This window comes from Ranitomeya imitator, chromosome 1 (genome assembly GCF_032444005.1).
Source record: "Ranitomeya imitator isolate aRanImi1 chromosome 1, aRanImi1.pri, whole genome shotgun sequence".
Lineage (NCBI taxonomy): Eukaryota > Metazoa > Chordata > Amphibia > Anura > Dendrobatidae > Ranitomeya > Ranitomeya imitator.
In genome coordinates this window covers 14,994,953-15,019,647 of record NC_091282.1, presented here as the reverse complement: position 1 = coordinate 15,019,647, position 24,695 = coordinate 14,994,953, and the positions used below count along the sequence as shown (strand labels likewise).

At 45.2% G+C, this 24,695-nt stretch overlaps 3 protein-coding genes across 3 annotated transcripts in view; 1 reads left to right on the top strand and 2 right to left on the bottom strand.

Moving 5' to 3' along the window:
• LOC138657427 (zinc finger protein 84-like) overlaps positions 1-24,695 on the top strand; it is a 729,030-nt gene that overhangs the window by 573,663 nt on the left and 130,672 nt on the right. The window lies entirely within an intron of this gene.
• The window catches only part of LOC138657414 (zinc finger protein 84-like), a 104,504-nt gene that overhangs the window by 78,097 nt on the left and 1,712 nt on the right, over positions 1-24,695 (bottom strand). The window lies entirely within an intron of this gene.
• LOC138657455 (oocyte zinc finger protein XlCOF22-like) lies at positions 9,295-23,189 on the bottom strand. The gene is made up of 4 exons (XM_069745249.1): positions 23,070-23,189; positions 21,918-22,015; positions 21,308-21,425; positions 9,295-12,621 (listed from the first exon to the last, which is right to left on the bottom strand). Exons 1-4 carry the CDS (start codon positions 23,152-23,154, stop codon positions 11,465-11,467), a joined length of 1,458 nt encoding a protein of 485 aa, XP_069601350.1. The 5' UTR covers positions 23,155-23,189; the 3' UTR covers positions 9,295-11,464.

Here is a 24,695-nt window from a genome sequence, read left to right as displayed (position 1 = left end):
GAAGCCGCAGTACCACTCTCATCCACCAAAGGAAGCTCATACACAGAACCAGCCGAAGTACCACTCTCGACCACAGGAGGGAGCTTGGCCACAGAATTCACAACAGTACCCTCCCCTTGAGGAGGGGTCACCGAACCCTCACCAGAGCCCCCAGGCCGACCAGGATGAGCCACATGAAAGGCACGAACCAGATCGGCAGCATGGATATCAGAGGCAAAGACCCAGGAATTATCTTCCTGACCATAACCTTTCCACTTAACCAGATACTGGAGTTTCCGTCTCGAAACACGAGAATCCAAAATCTTCTCCACTATATACTCCAATTCCCCTTCAACCAAAACCGGAGCAGGAGGATCAATAGATGGAACCACAGGTGCCACGTATCTCCGCAACAATGACCTATGGAACACGTTATGGATGGAAAAAGAAGCTGGAAGAGTCAAACGAAAAGACACAGGATTAAGGACCTCAGAAATCCTATATGGACCAATGAAACGAGGCTTAAATTTAGGAGAGGAAACCTTCATAGGAATATAACGAGATGACAACCAAACCAAATCCCCAACACGAAGTCGGGGACCCACACGGCGCCTGCGGTTAGCGAAACGTTGAGCCTTCTCCTGGGACAAAGTCAGATTGTCCACTACATGAGTCCAAATCTGCTGCAACCTATCCACCACAGTATCCACACCAGGACAGTCCGAAGACTCAACCTGCCCTGAAGAGAAACGAGGATGGAAACCAGAATTGCAGAAAAACGGCAAAACCAAAGTAGCCGAGCTGGCCCGATTATTAAGGGCGAACTCAGCCAAAGGCAAAAAGGACACCCAATCATCCTGATCAGCAGAAACAAAACATCTCAGATATGTTTCCAAGGTCTGATTGGTATGTTCAATCTGGCCATTTGTCTGAGGATGGAAAGCCGAGGAAAAAGACAAATCAATGCCCATCCTAGCACAAAAGGCTCGCCAAAACCTTGAAACAAACTGGGAACCTCTGTCAGAAACGATGTTCTCTGGAATAACATGTAAACGAACCACATGCTGGAAAAACAACGGCACCAAATCAGAGGAGGAAGGCAATTTAGACAAGGGTACCAAATGGACCATCTTAGAGAAGCGATCACAAACCACCCAAATGACCGACATTCTTTGAGAGACGGGGAGATCCGAAATAAAATCCATAGAGATATGTGTCCAAGGCCTCTTCGGGACCGGTAAGGGCAAAAGCAACCCACTGGCACGAGAACAGCAGGGCTTAGCCCGAGCACAAATCCCACAGGACTGCACAAAATAACACACATCCCGCGACAGAGACGGCCACCAAAAGGATCTAGCCACCAAATCTCTAGTACCAAAGATTCCAGGATGACCAGCCAACACCGAACAATGAACCTCAGAGATAACCTTATTCGTCCACCTATCAGGGACAAACAGTTTCTCCGCTGGGCAACGGTCAGGTCTATTAGCCTCAAATTTTTGCAGCACCCGCCGCAAATCAGGGGAGATGGCAGACAAAATTACCCCCTCTTTGAGAATACACGCCGGCTCAGACAAACCCGGAGAATCGGGCACAAAACTCCTAGACAGGGCATCTGCCTTCACATTTTTAGAGCCCGGAAGGTACGAAACCACAAAGTCAAAACGGGAGAAAAATAGCGACTAACGAGCCTGTCTAGGTTTCAACCGTTTGGCAGACTCGAGATAAGTCAAGTTTTTGTGATCAGTCAAGACCACCACGCGATGCTTAGCTCCTTCAAGCCAATGACGCCACTCCTCGAATGCCCACTTCATGGCTAGCAACTCTCGATTGCCAACATCATAATTTCGCTCAGCAGGCGAAAACTTCCTGGAAAAGAAGGCACATGGTTTCATCACCGAGCAATCAGAACTTCTCTGCGACAAAACAGCCCCTGCTCCAATCTCAGAAGCATCAACCTCGACCTGGAACTAAAGCGAAACATCTGGTTGGCACAACACAGGGGCAGAAGAAAAACGACGCTTCAACTCCTGAAAAGCTTCCACAGCAGCAGAAGACCAATTGACCACATCAGCACCCTTCTTGGTTAAATCAGTCAACGGTTTAGCAATGCTAGAAAAATTAGCGATGAAGCGACGATAAAAATTAGCAAAGCCCAGGAACTTCTGCAGACTCTTCAGAGATGTTGGCTGAGTCCAATCATAAATGGCCTGAACTTTAACAGGGTCCATCTCGATAGTAGAAGGAGAAAAAATGAACCCCAAAACGAAATCTTCTGAACACCAAAGAGACACTTTGACTCCTTCACAAACAAAGAATTAGCACGCAGGACCTGGAACACCATTCTGACCTGCTTCACATGAGACTCCCAATCATCCGAGAAGACCAAAATATCATCCAAGTATACAATCAGGAATTTATCCAGGTACTCTCGGAAGATGTCATGCATAAAGGACTGAAACACTGATGGAGCATTAGAAAGTCCGAATGGCATAACCAGGTGCTCAAAATGGCCTTCGGGCGTATTAAATGCTGTTTTCCATTCATCGCCCCGTTTAATACGCACAAGATTATACGCACCACGAAGATCTATCTTGGAGAACCAACTAGCCCCCTTAATCCGAGCAAACAAATCAGACAGCAGCGGCAAGGGGTACTGAAATTTGACCGTAATTTTATTTAGAAGGCGGTAATCAATACAAGGTCTCAGCGAACCATCCTTCTTGGCCACAAAAAAGAACCCCGCTCCCAATGGCGACGATGACAGGCGAATATGAACCTTCTCCAAAGACTCCTTCACGTAACTCCGCATAGCGGCGTGCTCAGGCACAGACAAATTAAACAGTCAACCCTTAGGAAACTTACTACCAGGAATCAAATCGATAGCACAATCACAATCCCTATGCGGAGGTAGGGCATTGGACTTGGGCTCATCGAATACATCCCGGTAATCAGACAAGAACTCTGGGACCTCAGAAGGGGTGGATGATGAGATAGACAGAGATGGAACATCACCATGTACCCCCTGACAACCCCAGCTGGACACAGACATTGATTTCCAATCTAATACTGGGTTATGGACTTGTAGCCATGGCAACCCCAACACGACCACATCATGCAGATTATGCAACACCAGAAAGCGAATATCCTCCTGGTGCGCAGGAGCCATGCACATGGTCAGCTGGGTCCAATACTGAGGCTTATTCTTGGCCAAAGGCGTAGCATCAATTCCTCTCAATGGAATAGGACACTGCAAGGGCTCCAAGACAAACCCACAGCGCCTAGCAAACTCCAAGTCCATCAAATTCAGGGCAGCGCCTGAATCCACAAATGCCATGACAGAATAGGAAGACAAAGAGCAGATCAAAGTAACGGACAAAAGAAATTTCGACTGTACCGTACCAATGGTGGCAGACCTAGCGAACCGCTTAGTGCGCTTAGGACAATCGGAGATAGCATGAGTGGAATCACCACAGTAGAAACACAGCCCATTCTCACGTCTGTGTTCTTGCCTTTCAGCTCTGGTCAAAGCCCTATCGCACTGCATAGGCTCAGGTTCATGCTCAGATAATACCGCCAAATGGTGCACAGATTTACGCTCACGCAAGCGTCGACCGATCTGAATGGCCAAAGACATAGACTCATTCAGACCAGCAGGCATAGGAAATCCCACCATGACATCCTTAAGGGCTTCAGAGAGACCCTTTCTGAAAATAGCTGCCAGCGCACATTCATTCCATTGAGTGAGCACGGACCACTTTCTAAACTTCTGACAATAAATCTCTATCTCATCCTGACCCTGACACAGAGCCAGCAAATTTTTCTCTGCCTGATCCACTGAATTAGGTTCGTCGTACAGCAATCCGAGCGCCAGAAAAAACGCATCAATATTACATAATGCAGGATCTCCTGGCGCAAGGGAAAATGCCCAGTCTTGAGGGTCGCCACGTAATAAAGAAATAATGATCTTAACTTGTTGTACTGGGTCACCAGAGGAACGGGGTTTCAAAGCCAGAAATAGTTTACAATTATTTTTAAAATTCAAAAACTTTGCTCCATCTCCAGAAAACAACTCAGGAATAGGAATCTTAGGTTCTAACATAGAATTCTGAACCACAAAGTCTTGAATGTTCTGTACTCTTATAGTGAGATTATCCATCAAAGAGAACAGACCTTGAATGTCCATGTCCACACCTGTGTTCTGAATCATCCTGATGTAAAGGGGAAAAGAAAGACAGAACACAGTGCAAAGAAAAAAAAATGGTCTCAGAACTTCTCTTTTCCCTCTATTGAGAAGCATTAGTACTTTGGGCCTCCAGTACTGTTATGAACAGGTAATTCAGAACCACAATGGACATTGAAGTTCAGAGCACACAAAGTGACCTGACAATTACCAAAAACAAAGGACGAGCTCTGAGACGTGGGAACTCTGCTGACCGCAATTCCTAATCCTAACACACCACACTAGAGGTAGCCGTGGATTGCGCCTAACGCTCCCTATGCAACTCGGCACAGCCTGAGAAACTAACTAGCCCTGAAGATAGAAAAATAAGCCTACCTTGCCTCAGAGAAATTCCCCGAAGGAAAAGGCAGCCCCCCACATATAATGACTGTGAGTAAGATGAAAATACAAACACAGAGATGAAATAGATTTAGCAAAGTGAGGCCCGACTTACTGAATAGACCGAGGATAGGAAAGATAGCTTTGTGGTCAACACAAAAACCTACAAACAACCACGCAGAGGGGCAAAAAGACCCTCCGCACCGACTAACGGTACGGAGGTGCTCCCTCTGCGTCTCAGAGCTTCCAGCAAGCAAGAAAAACCAATTAAGCAAACTGGACAGAAAAAATAGCAAGCAAAAATAACACAAGCAAAACTTAGCTTATGCAGGATAGACAGGCCACAGGAACGATCCAGGAGGAAGCAAGACCAATACTAGAACATTGACTGGAGGCCAGGATCAAAGCACCAGGTGGAGTTAAATAGAGCAGCACCTAACGACTTAACCTCATCACCTGAGGAGGAAACTCAGAAGCCGCAGTACCACTCTCATCCACCAAAGGAAGCTCATAGACAGAACCAGCCGAAGTACCACTCTCGACCACAGGAGGGAGCTTGGCCACAGAATTCACAACAGTCATCCCTCTCTGATCCTTGATCTCCTATTGACCAGCTGTGATCCTCGCTCTCCTGTTGTCCCACTCCGATTCTCGCTCTCCTGTCATCCCTGATCCTCGCTCTCCTCTTATCCCACTGATTCTTGCTCTCCTGTCATCCCTCTCTGATCCTCGCTCTCCTGTCGTCCCTCTCTGATCCTCGCTCTCCTGTCGTCCCTCCGATCCTCGCTCTCCTGTTGTCCCTCTCTGATCCTCGCTCTCCTGTAGTTCTGCTCCGATTCTCGCTCTCCTGTCATCCCTCTCTGATCCCTGCTCTCCTATTGACCAGCTCTGAACCCCGGGGTCTCCTGTTGTCCCTCTGACCCCCACTCTCCTGTCGTCGCTCTATGATCCTCTCTCCTGTTGTCCCTCTCTGATCCTCGCTCTCCTGTTGTCCCTCTCTGATCCTCGCTCTCCTGTTGTCCCTCTCTGATCCTCGCTCTCCTGTCATCCCTCTCTGATCCTTGATCTCCTATTGACCAGCTCTGATCCTCGCTCTCCTGTTGTCCCGCTCCGATTCAAGCTCTCCTGTCATCCCTCTCTGATCCCTGCTCTCCTATTGACCAGCTCTGAACCCTGGTCTCCTGTTGTCCCTCTGACCCCCACTCTCCTGTCGTCGCTCTCTGATCCTCGCTCTCCTGTCGTCCCTCTCTGATCCTCGCTCTCCTGTTATCCCTCTCTGATCCTCGCTTTCCTGTCGTCCCTCTCTGATCCTCGCTCTCCTGTCGTCCCTCTCTGATCCTCGCTCTCCTGTCTTCCCTCCGATCCTTGCTCTCCTGTTGTCCCTCTCTGATCCTCGCTGTCCTGTAGTTCTGCTCCGATTCTCGCTCTCCTGTCATCCCTCTCTGATCCCTGCTCTCCTATTGACCAGCTCTGAACCCCGGGGTCTCCTGTTGTCCCTCTGACCCCCACTCTCCGGTCGTCGCTCTCTGATCCTCGCTCTCCTGTCGTCCCTCTCTGATCCTCGCTCTCCTGTTATCCCTCTCTGATCCTCGCTTTCCTGTCATCCCTCTCTGATCCTTGATCTCCTATTGACCAGCTCTGATCCTCGTTCTCCTGTTGTCCCGCTCCGATTCAAGCTCTCCTGTCATCCCTCTCTGATCCCTGCTCTCAAATTGACCAGCTCTGAACCCTGGTCTCCTGTTGACCCTCTGACCCTCACTCTCCTGTCGTCCCTCTCTGATCCTCGCTCTCCTGTTGTCCCACTGATTCTTGCTTTCCTGTCATCCCTCTCTGATCCTCACTCTCCTGTCGTCCCTCTGATCCTCGCTCTCCTGTTGTCCCTCTCTGACTCTCGCTCTCCTGTCATCCCTCTCTGATCCCTGCTCTCCTGTCGACCAGCTCTGAACCCCGCTCTCCAGTCATCTATCAATAATTACCACACGGTCCTGCCTGGGTCATGACTATTAGTGCAATCTGTAGGAAACAAGGAGCGCAAATAGGGTCTTATCCCACGTTATACAATGTGCAATTTTGATCAAAAACTGCTCACCTGGTGGTGTAGAAACGAGGCTTGTACATCAGCTGCCGCAGATCCACGGGTCGGCAAGTGACCTAATTACAGCTATTATCCAGGAAGATAGTGGATTATATCCGCGCTGCCAGACAATTCAGAATACAAAATATGGTTAAAGGATGATGGTGGTTTATTCTACGCGTTTCGAAGTCATCATGACTTCTTCAGGAAATACCACAAGATGAGAGCTTTAATGGATTACTTTTTCCAAGGGCAGAGCTGTAGCAGGGCTTGTTTTTTGCAGGATGATTTTTATATTTTGTCAGTATTATGTGATGCATGTAACGTATTAAAATAACCTTTCATATATTTTTGGAGGTAGGGAATAGAAAAAAAAATCAGTTATATAGATTGTTTATGATGTTTGTTACGCACGCAGGTGGCCATGTGGTTCGTGGACCCGCTGTGCCACGGGCCCGGCTTGCCTAGGAAGGGGCATAGCTAAGCGGCTACCTGGTGTTTGCTGGAGCTCCTGATGATGGAGTCAGACTTGAGCTTCAGGCAGCCACTAGGTGCCAATCCTAGGTAGTCCCCGATACTGCAACTGCTGATTTCAGGGGTCTGGGACTCACAAGGATACGGACTTGGGCTCTGTTCAGACTACTAGGTTCAGGATCCTCGAGTAGAACGGTTACTGCCACAGAGTCTCAGACAGGGCTGATCGTCGGGGTGGTGACACTTAATCTACCTCATTAGCTCCTAGGCACTTTATGTAAGTATTCATAAATACTTTATGTTTCACTATTGTCCTATTCAGTGAGCGCAATCTCTCTGCTTTGGTATAGCGTTAGGCACAAAAAGCCCTGTTATTTGTTTGGCACATGCACTTTATATGGAAACCATGGGCGGTACACCTAGACACACTAAAAAGGACCATGAGTGATATATTTCATTGTACCTATGAGCTTATGTCCACTTGGATTAATTTCATATGATGTTTTTGATTTGTATGTGTCACTTTATGTTAGTCCTGCTTGATTTTTTAAATGTTTTAATATTTGGAAATAAATGCTGATTATTTTAAATTACTTGAATGGATCCATTTTTTCCCTGATTACCCTTATTGGGGGAGGTGTTAATGCTGCTATAATGTCTAATGTAATGTACATATATTCCTCGTATTGTATAAACGCAGGGAAAGTGTAGTATTTAGATTAGCTCACTAGAGGGGGGCATAATAGGATAAGATAGACCAATAGGAGTTAGTTAATTAGGAGGGACCATCTGGGTGTAAGCTGGGGGAGCTTCCTGAAGTTAGTCAGAGAAGGCGGAGAGCCAGGACAGGGCAGTTGTGTCCCGCAGTGTTCAAGCTGGGAGCCCAGCCGTCCGGGGCCTATGGGCTGATAGTCACACAGTGGTGGAGGGATACCGGGCAGCATCAAGATGGTAGCAGCTAATTTTGTGGGAACTATCCTAAATGTCCTACTCCCCTCTTATCTCCTCTTCCCACAATCGTATACAAGATTTCTCTCGCGTATCCCCCCTACTCTGGAACCCTCTACCACAACACATCAGACTCTCGCTGACCATTGAAACCTTCAAAAAGAACCTGAAGACCCACCTCTTCCGACAAGCCTACAACCTGCAGTAACCACCGATCGACCAAACCGCTGCATGACCAGCTCTATCCTACTGTATTCTCACCCATCCCTTGTAGATTGTGAGCCCTCGCGGGCAGGGTCCTCTCTCCTCCTGTACCAGTTGTGACTTGTATTGTTCAAGATTATTTTACCTGTTTTTATTATGTATACCCCTCCTCACATGTAAAGCACCATGGAATAAATGGCGCTATAATAATAAATGATAATAATAATAATAATGTCCAGGGCGAAACGGACGGAGAACTCCTGAAGAGAGTTGGGCTGGCCAGTCAGGAAGCTGCGGTATTGAAGGCGACGGTACAGCCCTGCGATATTCCTGGAGGAGTAAGGGACAGCACAGGAAAAGGAAAGGTTATAGTCTGTGAAGGATCTTGTGTTATCTCTGTGACTAAACTGGAAGAGCTGTGTAAAGAACTGAGTAAAGTTGTTTTGTTGGAACTGGATGCGGACTCTGCCTGTTATTATGTGGTGCTTAAAGGAACGAAGCCCCAGCAGACCAAGGTGGACTCTGATACACAAGTGGGCCACCAAGTGCACCACAAAGGGACAATATGTTTATGAGAAGAAGGGCCAGGGTATGCCAGTACTGTCACCCTCAGCCAAGACTACCCCCCTGGACTCCATTTCACAGGGATGCCGGCAGCGTCGTTACAATGTTGAGGTACTAAAGATGATCACTTTATTCTGCAGACATATATCATTACGACAATATCAACATTTGATACTTTTTAAATACTTTATAGATTTACATAACAAAACACTTTCTTTAAAAAAAACAACACATTTTTATGATGCCAGATTCTTTGTTGCATCCACAAAACAATTTTCTCCATGGATTCTGGCCACAGATAACCACATGTAAGTATAATTCAAGTGTCTGGCAGATCCAGGAAATTTTAACCCCCAAAATAAACCCTCTTAGGCTACATTCACACATATGTGTGCATATATATGTATATACAGTTGTGGCCAAAAGTATTGACACCCCTGCAATTCTGTAAGATAATACTCAGTTTCTTCCTGAAAATGATTGCAAACACAAATTCTTTGGTATTATTATCTTCACTTAATTTGTCTTAAATGGAAAAAAAACACAAAAAGAATTGTCCTAAAGCCAAATTGGATATAATTCCACACCAAACATAAAAAGGGGTGGACAAAAGTATTGGCACTGTTCAAAAAATCATGTGATGCTTCTCTAATTTGTGTAATTAACAGCACCTGTAACTTACCTGTGGCACCTAACAGGTGTTGGCAATAACTAAATCACACTTGCAGCCAGTTGACATGGATTAAAGTTGACTCAACCTCTGTCCTGTGTCCTTGTGTGTATGAGCATGGAGAAAAGAAAGAAGACCAAAGAACTGTCTGAGGACTCGAGAAACCACATTGTGAGGAAGCATGAGCAATCTCAAGGCTACAAGTCCATCTCCAAAGACCTGAATGTTCCTGTGTCTACCGTACGCAGTGTCATCAAGAAGTTTACAGCCCATGTCACTGTGGCTAACCTCCCTAGATGTGGACGGAAAAGAAAAATTAACAAGAGATTTCAATGCAAGATTGTGCAGATGTTGGATAAAGAACCTAGACTAACATCCAAACAAGTTCAAGCTGCCCTGCAGTCCGAGGGTACAACAGTGTCAACCCGTACTATCCGTCGGCGTCTGAATAAAAATGGACTGTATGGTAGGAGACCCAGGAAGACCCCACTTCTTACCCCGAGACATAAAAAAGCCAGGCTAGAGTTTGACAAAACTTACCTGAAAAAGCATAAAGCGTTTTGGAAGAATGTTCTCTGGTCAGATGAAACAAAAGTAGAGCTTTTTGGGCAAAGGCATCAACATAAGAGTTTACAGGAGAAAAAAAGAGGCATTCAAAGAAAAGAACACGGTCCCTACAGTCAAACATGGCGGAGGTTCCCTGATGTTTTGGGGCTGCTTTGCTGCCTCTGGCACTGGACTGCTTGACCGTGTGCATGGTATTATGAAGTCTGAAGACTACCAACAAATTTTGCAGAATAATGTAGGGCCCAGTGTGAGAAAGCTGGGTCTCCCTCAGAGGTCATGGGTCTTCCAGCAGGACAATGACCCAAAACACACTTCAAAAAGCACTAGAAAATGGTTTGAGAGAAAGCACTGGAGACTTCTAAGGTGGCCAGCAATGAGTCCAGACCTGAATCTCATAGAACACCTGTGGAGAGATCTAAAAATGGCAGTTTGGAGAAGGCACCCTTCAAATATCGGGGACCTGGAGCAGTTTGCCAAAGAAGAATGGTCTAAAATTCCAGCAGAGCATTGTAAGAAACTCATTGATGGTTACCGGAAGCGGTTGGTCGCAGTTATTTTGGCTAAAGGTTGTGCAACCAAGTATTAGGCTGAGGGTGCCAATACTTTTGTCTGGCCCATTTTTGGAGTTTTGTGTGAAATGATCAATGTTTTGCTTTTTGCTTCATTCTCTTTTGTGTTTTTTTCATTTAGGACAAATTAAATGAAGATAATAATACCAAAGAATTTGTGTTTACAATCACTTTCAGGAAGAAATGGAGTATTATCTGACAGAATTGCAGGGGTGTCAATACTTTTGGCCACAACTGTATGTGCTGCACTGACCAACAGACTTTCATTGAGCCGTATACACACATCAGTTTTAAAAACGGGTTTATGTCTTGGGTCTGTGAGACTTTGAACTCATCTTATTCTCATCTGGTTCGCAAATCAGACTTGGCTATTAAAGTTTATGGCGGTCCGTAAGACACAGATAAACAAGGAAGACATACTTTGTACTTCTGAGTTCCATTCTAGTTTGATCCGTTTTTAACATACATTAAGAGTCAACCGTATAAAAAAAAGTTTGGTCTATGTGCTTCAGTGAAAAAAAAAAATGATGCAAGTAGGAAGCAGCTAGGATGACACATAAGAAAGAAGTTAGGCAGTTTCACACATAGATATGTGAATCCAGCCTTATTTGCTGATATTTGTCTGCAAATAACCAGACATGGTAAAACTTTTTTTTTAGACTCATACATTTCCCCAGTTCCAGACAGTAATATGGTTTCTCTTCTATGTGAATTCACTCATGAGTTTCAAAATTTGATTTCCTTGCAAAACATTTTAAACACGCAGAACACCAAAACATCTTCTCTAGTGTGTAAGTTTTCTAATGATATCCAAATTTGGTTTAATTGATAAAACATTTCCTATAATCTGAACATTAACACGGCTTCTTTCCTGGATGAATTTTCTGATGTTTAGCAAGATCGGATTGATGTGTAAAACATTTTTCACATTCTGAACATGAATATGGCTTCTCCCCTGTGTGAATTCTCTCATGTTTAACAAGATATGATTTATCTGTAAAGCACTTCCCACAATCTGAACATGTATATGGCTTCTCCCCTGTGTGAATTCTGAGATGTTTAATGAGATCTGACTGATGTGTAAAACATTTTCCACATTCTGAACAAGAATACGGCTTCTCTCCTGTGTGATTTCTCTCATGTCTAACCAGACTTGATTTATCTGTGAAGGACTTCCCACATTGTGAACATGAAAATGGTTTCTCCCCTGTGTGACCTCTTTCATGTCTGACAAAACTTGATTTATCTGTAAAGCCCTTCCCACATAGTAAACATGAAAATGGCCTCTCTCCTGTGTGATTTCGATGATGATCCCTTAGTTTGGCTTTAGTGAGAAAACATTTCCCACACTCTAAACATGAAAATGGCTTCTCTCCCGTGTGACTTTTCAAATGTTTAACAAGACTTGATTTATCTGTAAAACATTTCCCACATTCTGAACATGAATATGGCTTCTCTCCCGTATGACTTCTCTGATGTTTAATAAGATCTGATCTATGTGCAAAACATTTCCCACATACTGAACAAGAGTACGGTTTCTCTCCTGTATGAACTCTCTCATGTCTAACAAGACTTGATTTACTTGTAAAGCCCCTTCCACATTCTGTACATGAATACGGCTTCTCTCCTGTGTGACTTCTCTCATGTATAACAAGATTTGCTTTATCTGTAAACCACTTCCCACATTCTGAGCAGGCGTATGGCTTCTTCCAAGTGTGAAATTTTCTGTGTGTAAAAAGACCGGAGCTTTTAGTAAACTGTTTGCCACATTCACCACATTGAAACCTTTTCTCTTCTTTTAGACCCATACTTGTGGTAACAATCTGAAATTGGGCAGCAGAAAGTTCCTTGTGATTCAGAGGATTGTATAATAGATTTGTATTGTAAAGTCCTGAATTTACGTTAGGGGTAATGAGATTTTCTTCTGCAGCGCGCTGCTTGATATCTTCATTTTCTACTTTATAATTTAGTAAAAACATGAATGTTCCTTCAGGATTTTGACTGTGATTTTCTGTTACGAGAAAAACAGATTTAAGTTTTCATCTCAAATCACAAAGTAATCATTCACAACATTTCTATTAGACTGTTAGATAATATGTGCAGTTTTGGACTCAGAGTTCTGAATCAAAGTCAGAAATTAACCCTTCAGTAAGAAGTATAAGCTATTCCTCTAACATCTACTTGTGGCTTTGGCTCAACAAAGTTTCATAACAACTGCGATCAAACCTGCAATAACAAAGAAGTTCTTGCCTTATTACTTTTTTAATTTAAATGATTTATTAGGGAAAATAAGTACCGTATATACTCGAGTATAAGCCGAGATTTTCAGCCCAATTTTTTGGGCTAAAAGTGCCCCTCTCGGCTTATACTCGAGTCACGGTAGCGGTGGGGTCAGCGGGTGAGGGGGAGAGGGCGCTGAGGTATACTTACCTAGTCCCAGCGATCCTGGCGCTCCCCGCCTGTCCCACGGTCTTCTGTGCTGCAGCTTCTTCCCCTCTTCAGCGGTCACGTGGGACCGCTCATTAGAGAAATGAATAGGCGGCTCCACCTCCCATAGGGGTGGAGCCACCTATTCATTTCTCTAATCAGCGGTGCCGGATCGCTGGGACTAGGTAAGTATGTCATATTCACCTGTCCACGTTCCAGCCGCCGGGCGCCGCTCCATCTTCCCGGCGCCGCTCCATCTTCCCGGCGTCTATCTGCGCTCTGACTGTTCAGGTCAGAGGGCGCGATGACGCATATAGTGTGCGCGGCGCCCTCTGCCTGATCAGTCAGAGCGGAGAGAGACGCCGGGACCGGACGCCGGAACGAGACGCTGTGAGCTGCAATCAAGAGAGGTGAGTATGGCTTTTTTTTTTTATTGCAGCAGCGGCACAGATTTATGTGGAGCATCTATGGGGAAATATGAATGGTGCAGAGCACTATATGGGGCACAGCTATGGGGCAATAATGAACGGTGCAGAGCACTATATGGCACAGATATGGGGCAATATGAACGGTGCAGAGCACTATATGGGGCACAGATATGGGGAAATATGAACGGTGCAGAGCACTATATGGGGCACAGCTATAGGGCAATAATGAACGGTGCAGAGCACTATATGGGGCACAGATATGGGGCAATATGAACGGTGCAGAGCACTATATGGCACAGCTATGGGGAAATATGAACGGTGCAGAGCACTATATGGGGCACAGATATGGGGAAATATGAACGGTGCAGAGCACTATATGGGGCACAGATATGGGGCAATATGAACGGTGCAGAGCATATATGGGGCACAGATATGGGGCAATATGAACGGTGCAGAGCACTATATGGCACAGATATGGGGAAATATGAACGGTGCAGAGCACTATATGGCACAGCTATAGGGCAATAATGAATGGTGCAGAGCACTATATGGCACAGCTATAGGGAAATAATGAATGGTGCAGAGCACTATATGGCACAGATATGGGGAAATAATGATCTATTTTTATTTTTGAAATTCACCGGTAAATGCTGCATTTCCACCCTAGGCTTATACTCGAGTCAATAAGTTTTCACAGTTTTTTGTGGCAAAATTAGGGGGGTCGGCTTATACTCGGGTCGGCTTATACTCGAGTATATACGGTATTTGATACTCTGCCAATTTTGCAAGTTTTCCCACCTACAAAGAATGGAGAGGTCTGTAATTTTTATCGTAGGTACACTTCACCTGTGAGAGACAGAATCTCAAAAAACCCACAAAATCACATTGCATGATTTTTCCATATTTAATGCAATAAAATGCAATTTAATTAAGTATTGAATCCCGATGAATCAGCGGGAATTCAGACCTGTTAGTTTTTCTATAAGAAGCCGCCTATTTTGCACTCATTACCTGTATTAATTGCACGTTTGACCACGTTACCTGTATAAAAGACACCTGTCCACACACTAAATCATACTCCAACCTTTCCACCATGGCCAAAAGCAAAGAGCTGTTTAAGGACACCAGGGACAAAATTGTAGACCTGCACAAGGCTGGCATGGGCTACAGGACAATAGGCAAGCAACTTGGTGAGAGGCACCAACTGTTGGCACAATTATTACAAAAGTGAAGAAACACAAGATGACTTTCAAACTTCCTCGATCTGGAGCTCCATGCAAGACCTCGCGTCGTGGGGTAATGAGGATTCTGAGTAAGGTCAGGAATCAGCCCAGAAATAAAGGTGAAGAATCAGCCCAGAACTAAAGTTCACCTGGTCAATGACATGAAGAGAGCTGGGACCAGAGTCTTAACGTTAGTAATACACTCCGCTTTCATGGATTAAAATCCTGCAGGACACGCAAGGTCCCCCTGCTCACGCCATCACATGTCCAGGACTGTTTAACCCCTTTCTACCATTGGATGTACTATTCCGTCCATGTGGGGTGGGCCCTACTTCCCATGGACGGAAAAGTGCGTTCAGCCGCGCTCACAGGGGGAGCACGGCTGGGTGTCAGCTGACTATCGCAGCTGACATCCGACACGATGTGCCAGGAGCGGTCACGGCCCACTCCTGGCACATTAACCCCTGGAACGCTGCAGCGTTCCGGCGGCACAGGGAAGCATCGTGCAGAGACGGGGCTCCCTGCGTGCTTCCCTGAGACCCTTGGAGCACCGCGATGTGATCGCGTTGCTCCGAGGGTCTCCTACCTCCTCCTCCCTGCAGGCCCAGATCCAAAATGGCCACGGGGGGCCTTCCGGGTCCTGCAGGGAGGTGGCTTGCAACCACCTGGTCAGAGCAAGCGCCGGGAAGCCTCCCTGCACTGCCTGTGTGATCGCTGATCTGACAAAGTGCATTGCAAAGTGTCAGATCAGCGATCTGATAATATATAGTGATGTCCCTCCCTGGGGCAATGTGAAAAAGTAAAAAAAAAATATTTACAAGTGTGAAAAAAAAAATCCTAAATAAAGAAAAAAAATATATATATTGCTCCAATGAAATACATTTATTTAAATAAATAAAAAACAATAAAAGTACACAATTTATCATTACCGCGTCCGTAACGACCCGACCTATAGAACTGTCCCACTAGTTAACCCCTTCAGTGAACACCGTAAAAAAAAAAAAAAAAAAGGCAAAAAATGACACTTTATTCTCATACCGCCAAACAAAAAGTGGAATAACACGCGATCAAAAAGACGGATATAAATAACCATGGTACCGCTGAAAACGACATCTTGTCCCGCAAAAAACGAGCCACCATACAGCATCGTCAGCGAAAAAATAAAAAAGTTATAGTCCTCAGAATAAAGCGATGCAAAAATAATTATATCTTATATAAAATTGTTTTTATCGTAAAAAAGCGCCAAAACATAAAAAAATTATATAAATGAGGTATCGCTGTAATCGTACTGACCCGAAGAATAAAACTGCTTTATCCATTTTACCAAACGCGGTATAAGTGCCCCCCGAAAGGAAATTCATGAATAGCTGGTTTTTGTTCATTCTGCCTCACAAAAATCGGAATAAAATCGGAATAAAAAGCGATAAAAAAGTCACGTGCCCGAAAATGTTACCAATAAAAATATCAACTCGTCCCGCAAAAAACAAGACCTCACATGACTCTGTGGAACAAAATATGGAAAAAAATCCGCTAAAAAACCCGCTATAAAAGTAAATCAAACCCCCCTTCATCACCCCCTTAGTTAGGGAAAAATAATAAAATTTAAAAAAAATGCATTTATTTCCATTTTCCCATTAGGGTTAGGGTTGGGGCTAAAGTTAGGGTTTGGATTACATTTATGGTTAGGGTTACAGTTGGGATTAGGGTTAGGGGTGTGTCTGGGTTAGAGGTGTGGTTAGGGTTACCGTTGGAATTAGGGTTAGGGGTGTGTTTGGATTAGGGTTTCAGTTATAATTGGGGGGGTTTCCACTGTTCAGGCACATCAGGGGCTCTCCAAACACGACATGGCGTCCGATCTCAATTCCAGCCTATTCTGTGTTGAAAAAGTAAAACAGTGCTCCTTCCCTTCCGAGCTCTCCCGTGTGCCCAAACAGGGGTTTACCCCAACATATGGGGTGTCGGTGTACTCAGGACAAATTGAACAACAACTTTTGGGGTCCAATTTCTCCTGTTACCCTTGGGAAAATACAAAACCGGGGGCTAAAATATAATTTGTGTGGAAAAAAAAAAGATTTTTTATTTTCACGGCTCTTTGTTATAAACTGTAGTGAAACACTTGGGGGTTCAAAGTTCTCACAACACATCTAGATGAGTTCCTTGGGGGTCTAGTTTCTAGTATGGGGTCACTTGTGGGGGGTTTCTACTGTTTAGGTACATCAGGGGCTCTGCAAATGCAACATGACCCCTGCAGACCATTCCATCTAAGTCTGCATTCCAAACAGAGCTCCTTCCCTTCCGAGCTCTCCCGTGTGCCCAAATGGTGGTCCCCCCACATATGGGGTATCAGGGTACTCAGGACAAATTGGACAACAACTTTTGGGGTCCAATTTCTCCTGTTACTCTTGGGAAAATACAAAACTGGGGGCTAAAAAATAATTTGTGGGGAAAAAAAAAGATTTTTTATTTTCACGGCTCTGCGTTATAAATTGTAGTGTAACACTTGGGGGTTCAAAGTTCTCACCACACATCTAGATAAGTTCTTTAGAGGGTCTACTTTCAAAAATGGTGTCACTTGTGGGCGTTTCAATGTTTAGGCACATCAGGGGCTCTCCAAACATTACATGGCGTCCCATCTCTATTCCAGTCAATTTTGCATTGGAAAGTCAAACGGCACTCCTTCCCTTCTCTTTCGAGCTCTGCTATGCACCCAAACAGTAGTTTACCCCCACATATGGGGTATCAGCGTGCTCAGGACAAATTGCACAACAACTTTTGGGGTCAAATTTACTGTGTTACCCTTGGGAAAATAAAAAATTGGGGGCGAAAATATCATTTTTGTGAAAAAATATGATTTTTTTATTTTTACGGCTCTACATTATAAACTTCCGTGAATCACTTGGTGGGTCAAAGTGCCTACCACACCTCTAGATAAGTTCCTTAGGGGGTCTACTATCCAAATTGGTGTCACTTGTGGGGGGTTTCAATGTTTAGGCACATCAGGGCTCTCCAAACGCGACATGGCGTCCCATCTCAATTCCTGTCAATTTTGCATTGAAAAGTCAAACAGCGCTCCTTCCTTCCGAGCTCTGCCATGCGCCCAAACAGTGGTTTACCCCCACATATTGGGTATCAGCGTACTCAGGACAAATTGCACAACAACTTTTGGGGTCCAATTTCTCCTGTTACTCTTGGTAAAATAAAACAAATTGGAGCTAAAGTAAATTTTTTGTGAAAAAAAGTTAAATGTTCGGTTTTTCTTAAACATTCCAAAAATTCCTGTGAAACACCTGAAGGGTTAATAAACTTCTTGAATGTGGTTTTGAGCACCTTGAGGGGTGCAGTTTTTAGAATGGTGTCACACTTGGGCATTTTCTATCATATAGACCCCTCAAAGTGTCTTCAAATGTGATGTGGTCCCTAAAAAAAAATTGGTGTTGTAAAAATGAGAAATTGCTGGTCAACTTTTAACCCTTATAACTCCCTAGCAAAAAAAATTTTGGTTCCAAAATTGTGCTGATGTAAAGCAGACATGTGGGAAATGTTACTTATTAAGTATTTTACATGACATATCTCTGTGATTTAAGAGCATAAAAATTCAAAGTTGGAAAATTGTGAAAATTTCAAAATTTTTGCCAAATTTCTGTTTTTTTCACAAATAAACGCAGGTAGTATAAAATAAATTTTACCACTAACATGAAGTACAATATGTCACTAGAAAACAATGTCAAAATCACTGGGATCCGTTGAAGCGTTCCAGAGTTATAACCTCATAAAGGGACAGTAGTCAGAATTGTAAAAATTGGCCCGGTCATTAACCTGCAAACCACCCTTGGGGGTTAAGGGGTTAAACATCACCAATGACCATCTGGTGATCCAGTGGAGGCATGGAAGAAGGTCATGTGGTCAGATGAGACAAAATAGAGCTTTCTAGTTTCAACTCCACTCGCCGTGTTTGGAGGAAAAACAAGGATAAGTCCAACCCCAAGAACACCATCCCAACTGGAAAGCATGGTGGAGGAAACATCATACTTTGGGGGTGCTTTTATGCAGAAGGGGACAGCACGACTGCATTATATTGAAGGAAGGATGGATGGGGTCATGTATCGTGAGATTTTGGCCAACAACCTCCTTCCCTCATTAAAAGCATTGAAGATGGGTCATGGCTGTGTCTTCCAGACAATGACCAGAAAAACACAGCCAAAGTAACTAAGGAGCAGCTCCGTAAGAACCATTTCAAGGTCCTGGAGTGGCCTAGCCAGTCTCCAGACCAGAATTCAATAGGAAATCTTTGGAGGAGCTGAAGCTCAATGTTGCCCAGTGACATCCCCAAAACCTGAAAGATCTGGAGTGGATCTGTATGGAGGAGGGGGCCAAAATCCTTTCTGCAGTGTGTGCAAACATGATCAAGGACTACACGAAACATCTGACCTCTGTAATTGCGAACAAAAGGTCTCTGGACCAAATATTCCGTTTTGTTTTTCTATTAGCGCAGTATCTATGCTGCATGTGAATTTGGCCTAATTTACACCAAAACCTGAGTAATTTTGTGCAGTTCTGTCATACAGATTTTCTTACGGCTTTCTTTGAATTTTATGAGGAGGTTTTCCACAATACATTCTGTGCTTATACAAGTTTCTTATGAACGATTCCACCATAAATTTCTCTTAACTTAAAGACAAGGGGCAAAAGAGGAGGGCTCTGGAATTATTGAGGGCTCCAGAATTATCCAGAGCTCTGCAATCATGAAGGGCTTGAGAATCAGTCAGGGCTATGGAATGATCAAAGGCTCCGGAATTATCAAGGGCTCCGGAATTATCAAGGGCTCCGGAATTATCAAGGGCTCTGGAATCATCAAGGGCTTGCGAATCAGTCAGGGCTATGGAATGATCCAAGGCTCCAGAATTATCGAGGGCTCCGGAATTATCAAGGGCTCTGGAATCATCAAGGGCTTGCGAATCAGTCAGGGCTATGGAATGATCCAAGGCTCCGGAATTATCGAGGGCTCTGGAATCATCAAGGGCTTGCGAATCAGTCAGGGCTATGGAATGATCCAAGGCTCCGGAATTATCGAGGGCTCCGGAATTATCAAGGGCTCTGGAATCATCAAGGGCTTGCGAATCAGTCAAGGCTATGGAATGATCCAAGGCTCCGGAATTATCGAGGGCTCCGGAATTATCCAGGGCTCTGGAATCATCAAGGGCTTGCGAATCAGTCAGGTCTATGGAATGATCCAAGGCTCCGGAATTATCGAGGGCTCCGGAATTATCCAGAGCTCTGCAATCATGAAGTGCTTGCGAATCAGTCAGGGCTATGGAATGATCAAAGGCTCCGGAATTATCGAGGTCTCCGGAATTATCCAGAGCTCTGCAATCATGAAGTGCTTGCCAATCAGTCAGGGCTATGGAATGATCAAAGGCTCCGGAATTATCGAGGGCTCCGGAATTATCAAGGGCTCTGGAATCATCAAGGGCTTGTGAATCAGTCAGGGCTATGGAATGATGCAAGGCTCCAGAATTATCGAGGGCTCCGGAATTATCCAGGGCTATTTAATCATCCATGGCTCCGGAATTATCCAAGGCTCTGGAGTTATTGAGGGCTCTGGGATAATTCTTATTGCAGGTTATGGTGGCAGGAAGTGAAGATTAAAAGCCCCGGGGGATGAAAGAAACTAGTGAGCGAGGCAGGGGGTTAACCCTTAATTGCTTTTTAGCACAGATAATCCAAGATGGGAACTGAGGGCTCAGAAAATTCAAGCGCTGAGGAGACAAGGGTACCAGTGGAGACTACATATTGTGGACATGAGTGGGTGGTGCTATTGAGCAGGGAATCATCAGAAATACTCAGGAGATAAAGTATAAGGCTTATGCTATCAGCCTGAGCCACATGGAGAACTTGGCAGCCGCTGTCTGAGTCCGCCATCTGAGCCATGATCCAACGGTTAGGGTGATAGCTAAGAGTGTGACCTCCGCAGAACATCCCAGCTCTGGCCAGATCTAGTGTAACTTATTAGTGGGGTCCGGCACCCACATACCAGCAGATGGCTTCCAGGTCAGGGGCAGATGCTCATTTCCTGCAATCGGCTGGACACAGAGCCGCCCATCAACTTCCTGCCCTTTCCCACTAATGAATACTAACACAAAATGAGCAACAATAAAAAAAAAAAAACTTTCTAGAGACAAACTCTAGGGTAAATATCAAAGCCAACACAAGAGACAGGAATGCAAGGGGGTCTCCTAAAATGTAACATCTTGCATTAATATATAATTAAAAATATAAAAAAACATACACAAAGAAACCAGAGTATTCCTACAAATGGTCAAGTACACACAAAGCGTAAAAATGTATAACCCTGAAAAGACAAGTTTCAAGTTTATATACTTTCTCCACTGCTGGATACATCTGCACTGACCTGACAGTATGATTCTCGACTTTTTGGTTGTCTAAATTATCTAAATCTGCCTCTGTATTTTCTCCAAAAACGCCGTCACTTCTGAATGCTCCTCCCCAAGGTCCTGAACGGCACGTAACTCAGTGTATAATAGTTGACCAATGCCTAACCAACTCAGTGTATAATAGTTGGCCAATGCGATGGAACCAAACCAAGAAACCTCTCACGTACCTGTAGTAAAACCTACTGGAATCTCCTCCATCTCACTCCTACATGGCTGATCCTCACTCATCTGCTCGTCTTCTCCCGACTCATCCTCCACTTTAATTTGAGCCGTTTCTCCACCACCCTGTTTCATCAGAAAATTGGAGAAATCGAACAGATCAATAATAAATAGACAAAATATAAGGTAGCGATGACTGCAGAACCAAAAGTATCTACTGTTCCCATATATGACACAGGGCTCAGCACCGTCTACCTGATGATCCTCCGGGATGTTGTGATTCTCCTTCGGACAGTCCTGGGAATACAGAGGACGGGGACATCTCTCTGGTGGATTTCTCCTCCTGGATCCATCTGTAGGAGACACACAGTGATGGAAGAGATTGTGTCATGTGATGATGAGATGATGGGAGTAGTAGTAGGTGACCACAGAACAGACATGACAGTCTCCCCTCCTCACCCTGCTGATCGGCCCATTCATCCATCGTATCTCCTTCTTCGATAACAACAACTTTTAAATCAAACAGATCTTCACCCTAAATAGATAAGTAAAATGTAAGATGAGCTCAGGTCCCATCACTTCATGGTCAGATGTTGTGGAGGCTTCAGTGTCATCTACCTGATGATCCTCCGGGATGTTGTGATTCTCCTCCGGACAGTCCTGGGGACACAGAGGACGGGGACATCTCTCTGGTGGATTTCTCCTCCTGGATCCATCTGTGGAGACACAGACTGAATACATCACCTGCCGTGTATCTGTTTATATCTCACCACCGTTAATTTTATTTTTATGTATCAGGATCAAATAAAAACATTGTTGTCCTCACGACATGTACCAGGGTCTACAGTGAAGGCAGGGAGTAAAGGACTATGGATCTACGATAGTATTCTCCATCTTTAGGCCATGGACATGATGGAAATGAAGACCTCATTGACCAGGCAGCAGGATTTTTTAAATACAGTAAATTGTAAACATAGTTTTGGGCCAAATTCATTACGACGGACATTTTGTACGCCTGTCGTAATGAAGGCACATCTTACAACTGCCGAGCGCCACTGCCAGAAGGGTCAGTCCAGTCAGGTACAGTTCTGGCATAATTCACACCACTAAGGGGGCTACAATTTAGATGAATTTGTTGGGCGACCCTCGCTACACCCCCTCCCAGCTCCATGCAGTTTTGAGGAGATACTGGTGTAAAAAAGCCAAAACGTTGCTTCATTTTTTAACAATTTCAAGACGTTTTACACCAGAAAATTAAGGAAAAGACCTTGATGAATTGGGTCCTTTGAAATTTTACTTTCATCCCTGGTTGTGAACGTACAAACCTTGGATTCACTCCTGCCCTGAATGTCCGTCACACTCTCTGTGCAGCCTCGCAGACGGCTCTCAGGTGTGGGAACAAGACAATGACCCCTTACTGGTGAGAAGACCACCCAGACATGAAAACCACCCAGACATGAAAACCACTGACACGTTGGAGAAGGCTTTACATGCCTAAAACTCTGTGTTAACTCCAAATACAAAGGCGTCTGAGCAACCATCAACGTTAACAAAGGTCGTGTGATAACTGGGTCACAGTGTTTCCATTACAGTGGGGGGCTCCAGGTACATGGCGGGTCCTATGGGTGTTCCCACCATACAGAAGACCTTCTGATGTGTTTCTGGTATACTGTAAGCCATAGCACACAGCAGCCAGTGCAGCCGGTGACCCCAGCATCGGGCGAGAAAATGCTTCAGTACAAATAAATATACATCTATGCTTCTTCATACCTTTTGGTGTAAGAGGCCGGAGCTCCTCCATCATCACATCCTGGTACCGATCCTGGTGTCCTTCTAGATACTCCCACTCCTCCATGGAGAGATAGACAGCGACGTCCTGACACCGTATAGGAACCTGACAACAGCCACACCGTCATCACCCAGAATCCTCCAGTGCTGTATAATGTCCCAGCAGTCACCTCTCCGCCCATCACCCAGAATCCTCCAGTGCTGTATAATCTCCCAGCAGTCACCTCTCCACTCATCACCAAGAATCCTCCAGTGCAGTCCTGTATAATGTCCCAGCAGTCACCTCTCCGGTCATCACCCAGAATCCTCCAGTGCTGTATAATGTCCCAGCAGTCACCTCTCCGCTCATCACCCAGAATCCTCCAGTCCTGTATAATCTCCCAGCAGTCACCTCTCCGCTCATCACCCAGAATCCTCCAGTGCTGTATAATGTCCCAGCAGTCACCTCTCCACTCATCACCCAGAATCCTCCAGTGCTGTATAATGTCCCAGCAGTCACCTCTCCGGTCATCACCCAGAATCCTCCAGTGCTGTATAATGTCCCAGCAGTCACCTCTCCGCTCATCACCCAGAATCCTCCAGTGCTGTATAATGTCCCAGCAGTCACCTCTCCGCTCATCACCCAGAATCCTCCAGTGCTGTATAATGTCCCAGCAGCCACCTCTCCGCTCATCACCCAGAATCCTCCAGTGCTGTATAATGTCCCAGCAGTCACCTCTCCGCTCATCACCCAGAATCCTCCAGTGCTGTATAATGTCCCAGCAGTCACCTCTCCACTCATCACCCAGAATCCTCCAGTGCTGTATAATGTCCCAGCAGTCACCTCTCCACTCATCACCCAGAATCCTCCAGTGCTGTATAATGTCCCAGCAGTCACCTCTCCGCTCATCACCCAGAATCCTCCAGTCCTGTATAATGTCCCAGCAGTCACCTCTCCGCTCATCACCCAGAATCCCCCAGTGCTGTATAATGTCCCAGCAGTCACCTCTCCGCTCATCACCCAGAATCCTCCAGTCCTGTATAATGTCCCAGCAGCCACCTCTCCGCTCATCACCCAGAATCCTCCAGTGCTGTATAATGTCCCAGCAGTCACCTCTCCGCTCATCACCCAGAATCCTCCAGTGCTGTATAATGTCCCAGCAGTCACCTCTCCGCTCATCACCCAGAATCCTCCAGTCCTGTATAATGTCCCAGCAGTCACCTCTCCGCTCATCACCCAGAATCCTCCAGTGCTGTATAACGTCCCAGCAGTCACCTCTCCGCTCATCACCCAGAATCCTCCAGTCCTGTATAATGTCCCAGCAGTCACCTCTCCACTCATCACCCAGAATCCTCCAGTGCTGTATAATGTCCCAGCAGTCCCCTCTCCGCTCATCACCCAGAATCCTCCAGTGCTGTATAATGTCCCAGCAGTCACCTCTCCTCTCATCACCCAGAATCCTCCAGTCCTGTATAATGTCCCAGCAGTCACCTCTCCACTCATCACCCAGAATCCTCCAGTGCTGTATAATGTCCCAGCAGTCACCTCTCCGCTTATCACCCAGAATCCTCCAGTGCTGTATAATGTCCCAGCAGTCACCTCTCCGCTTATCACCCAGAATCCTCCAG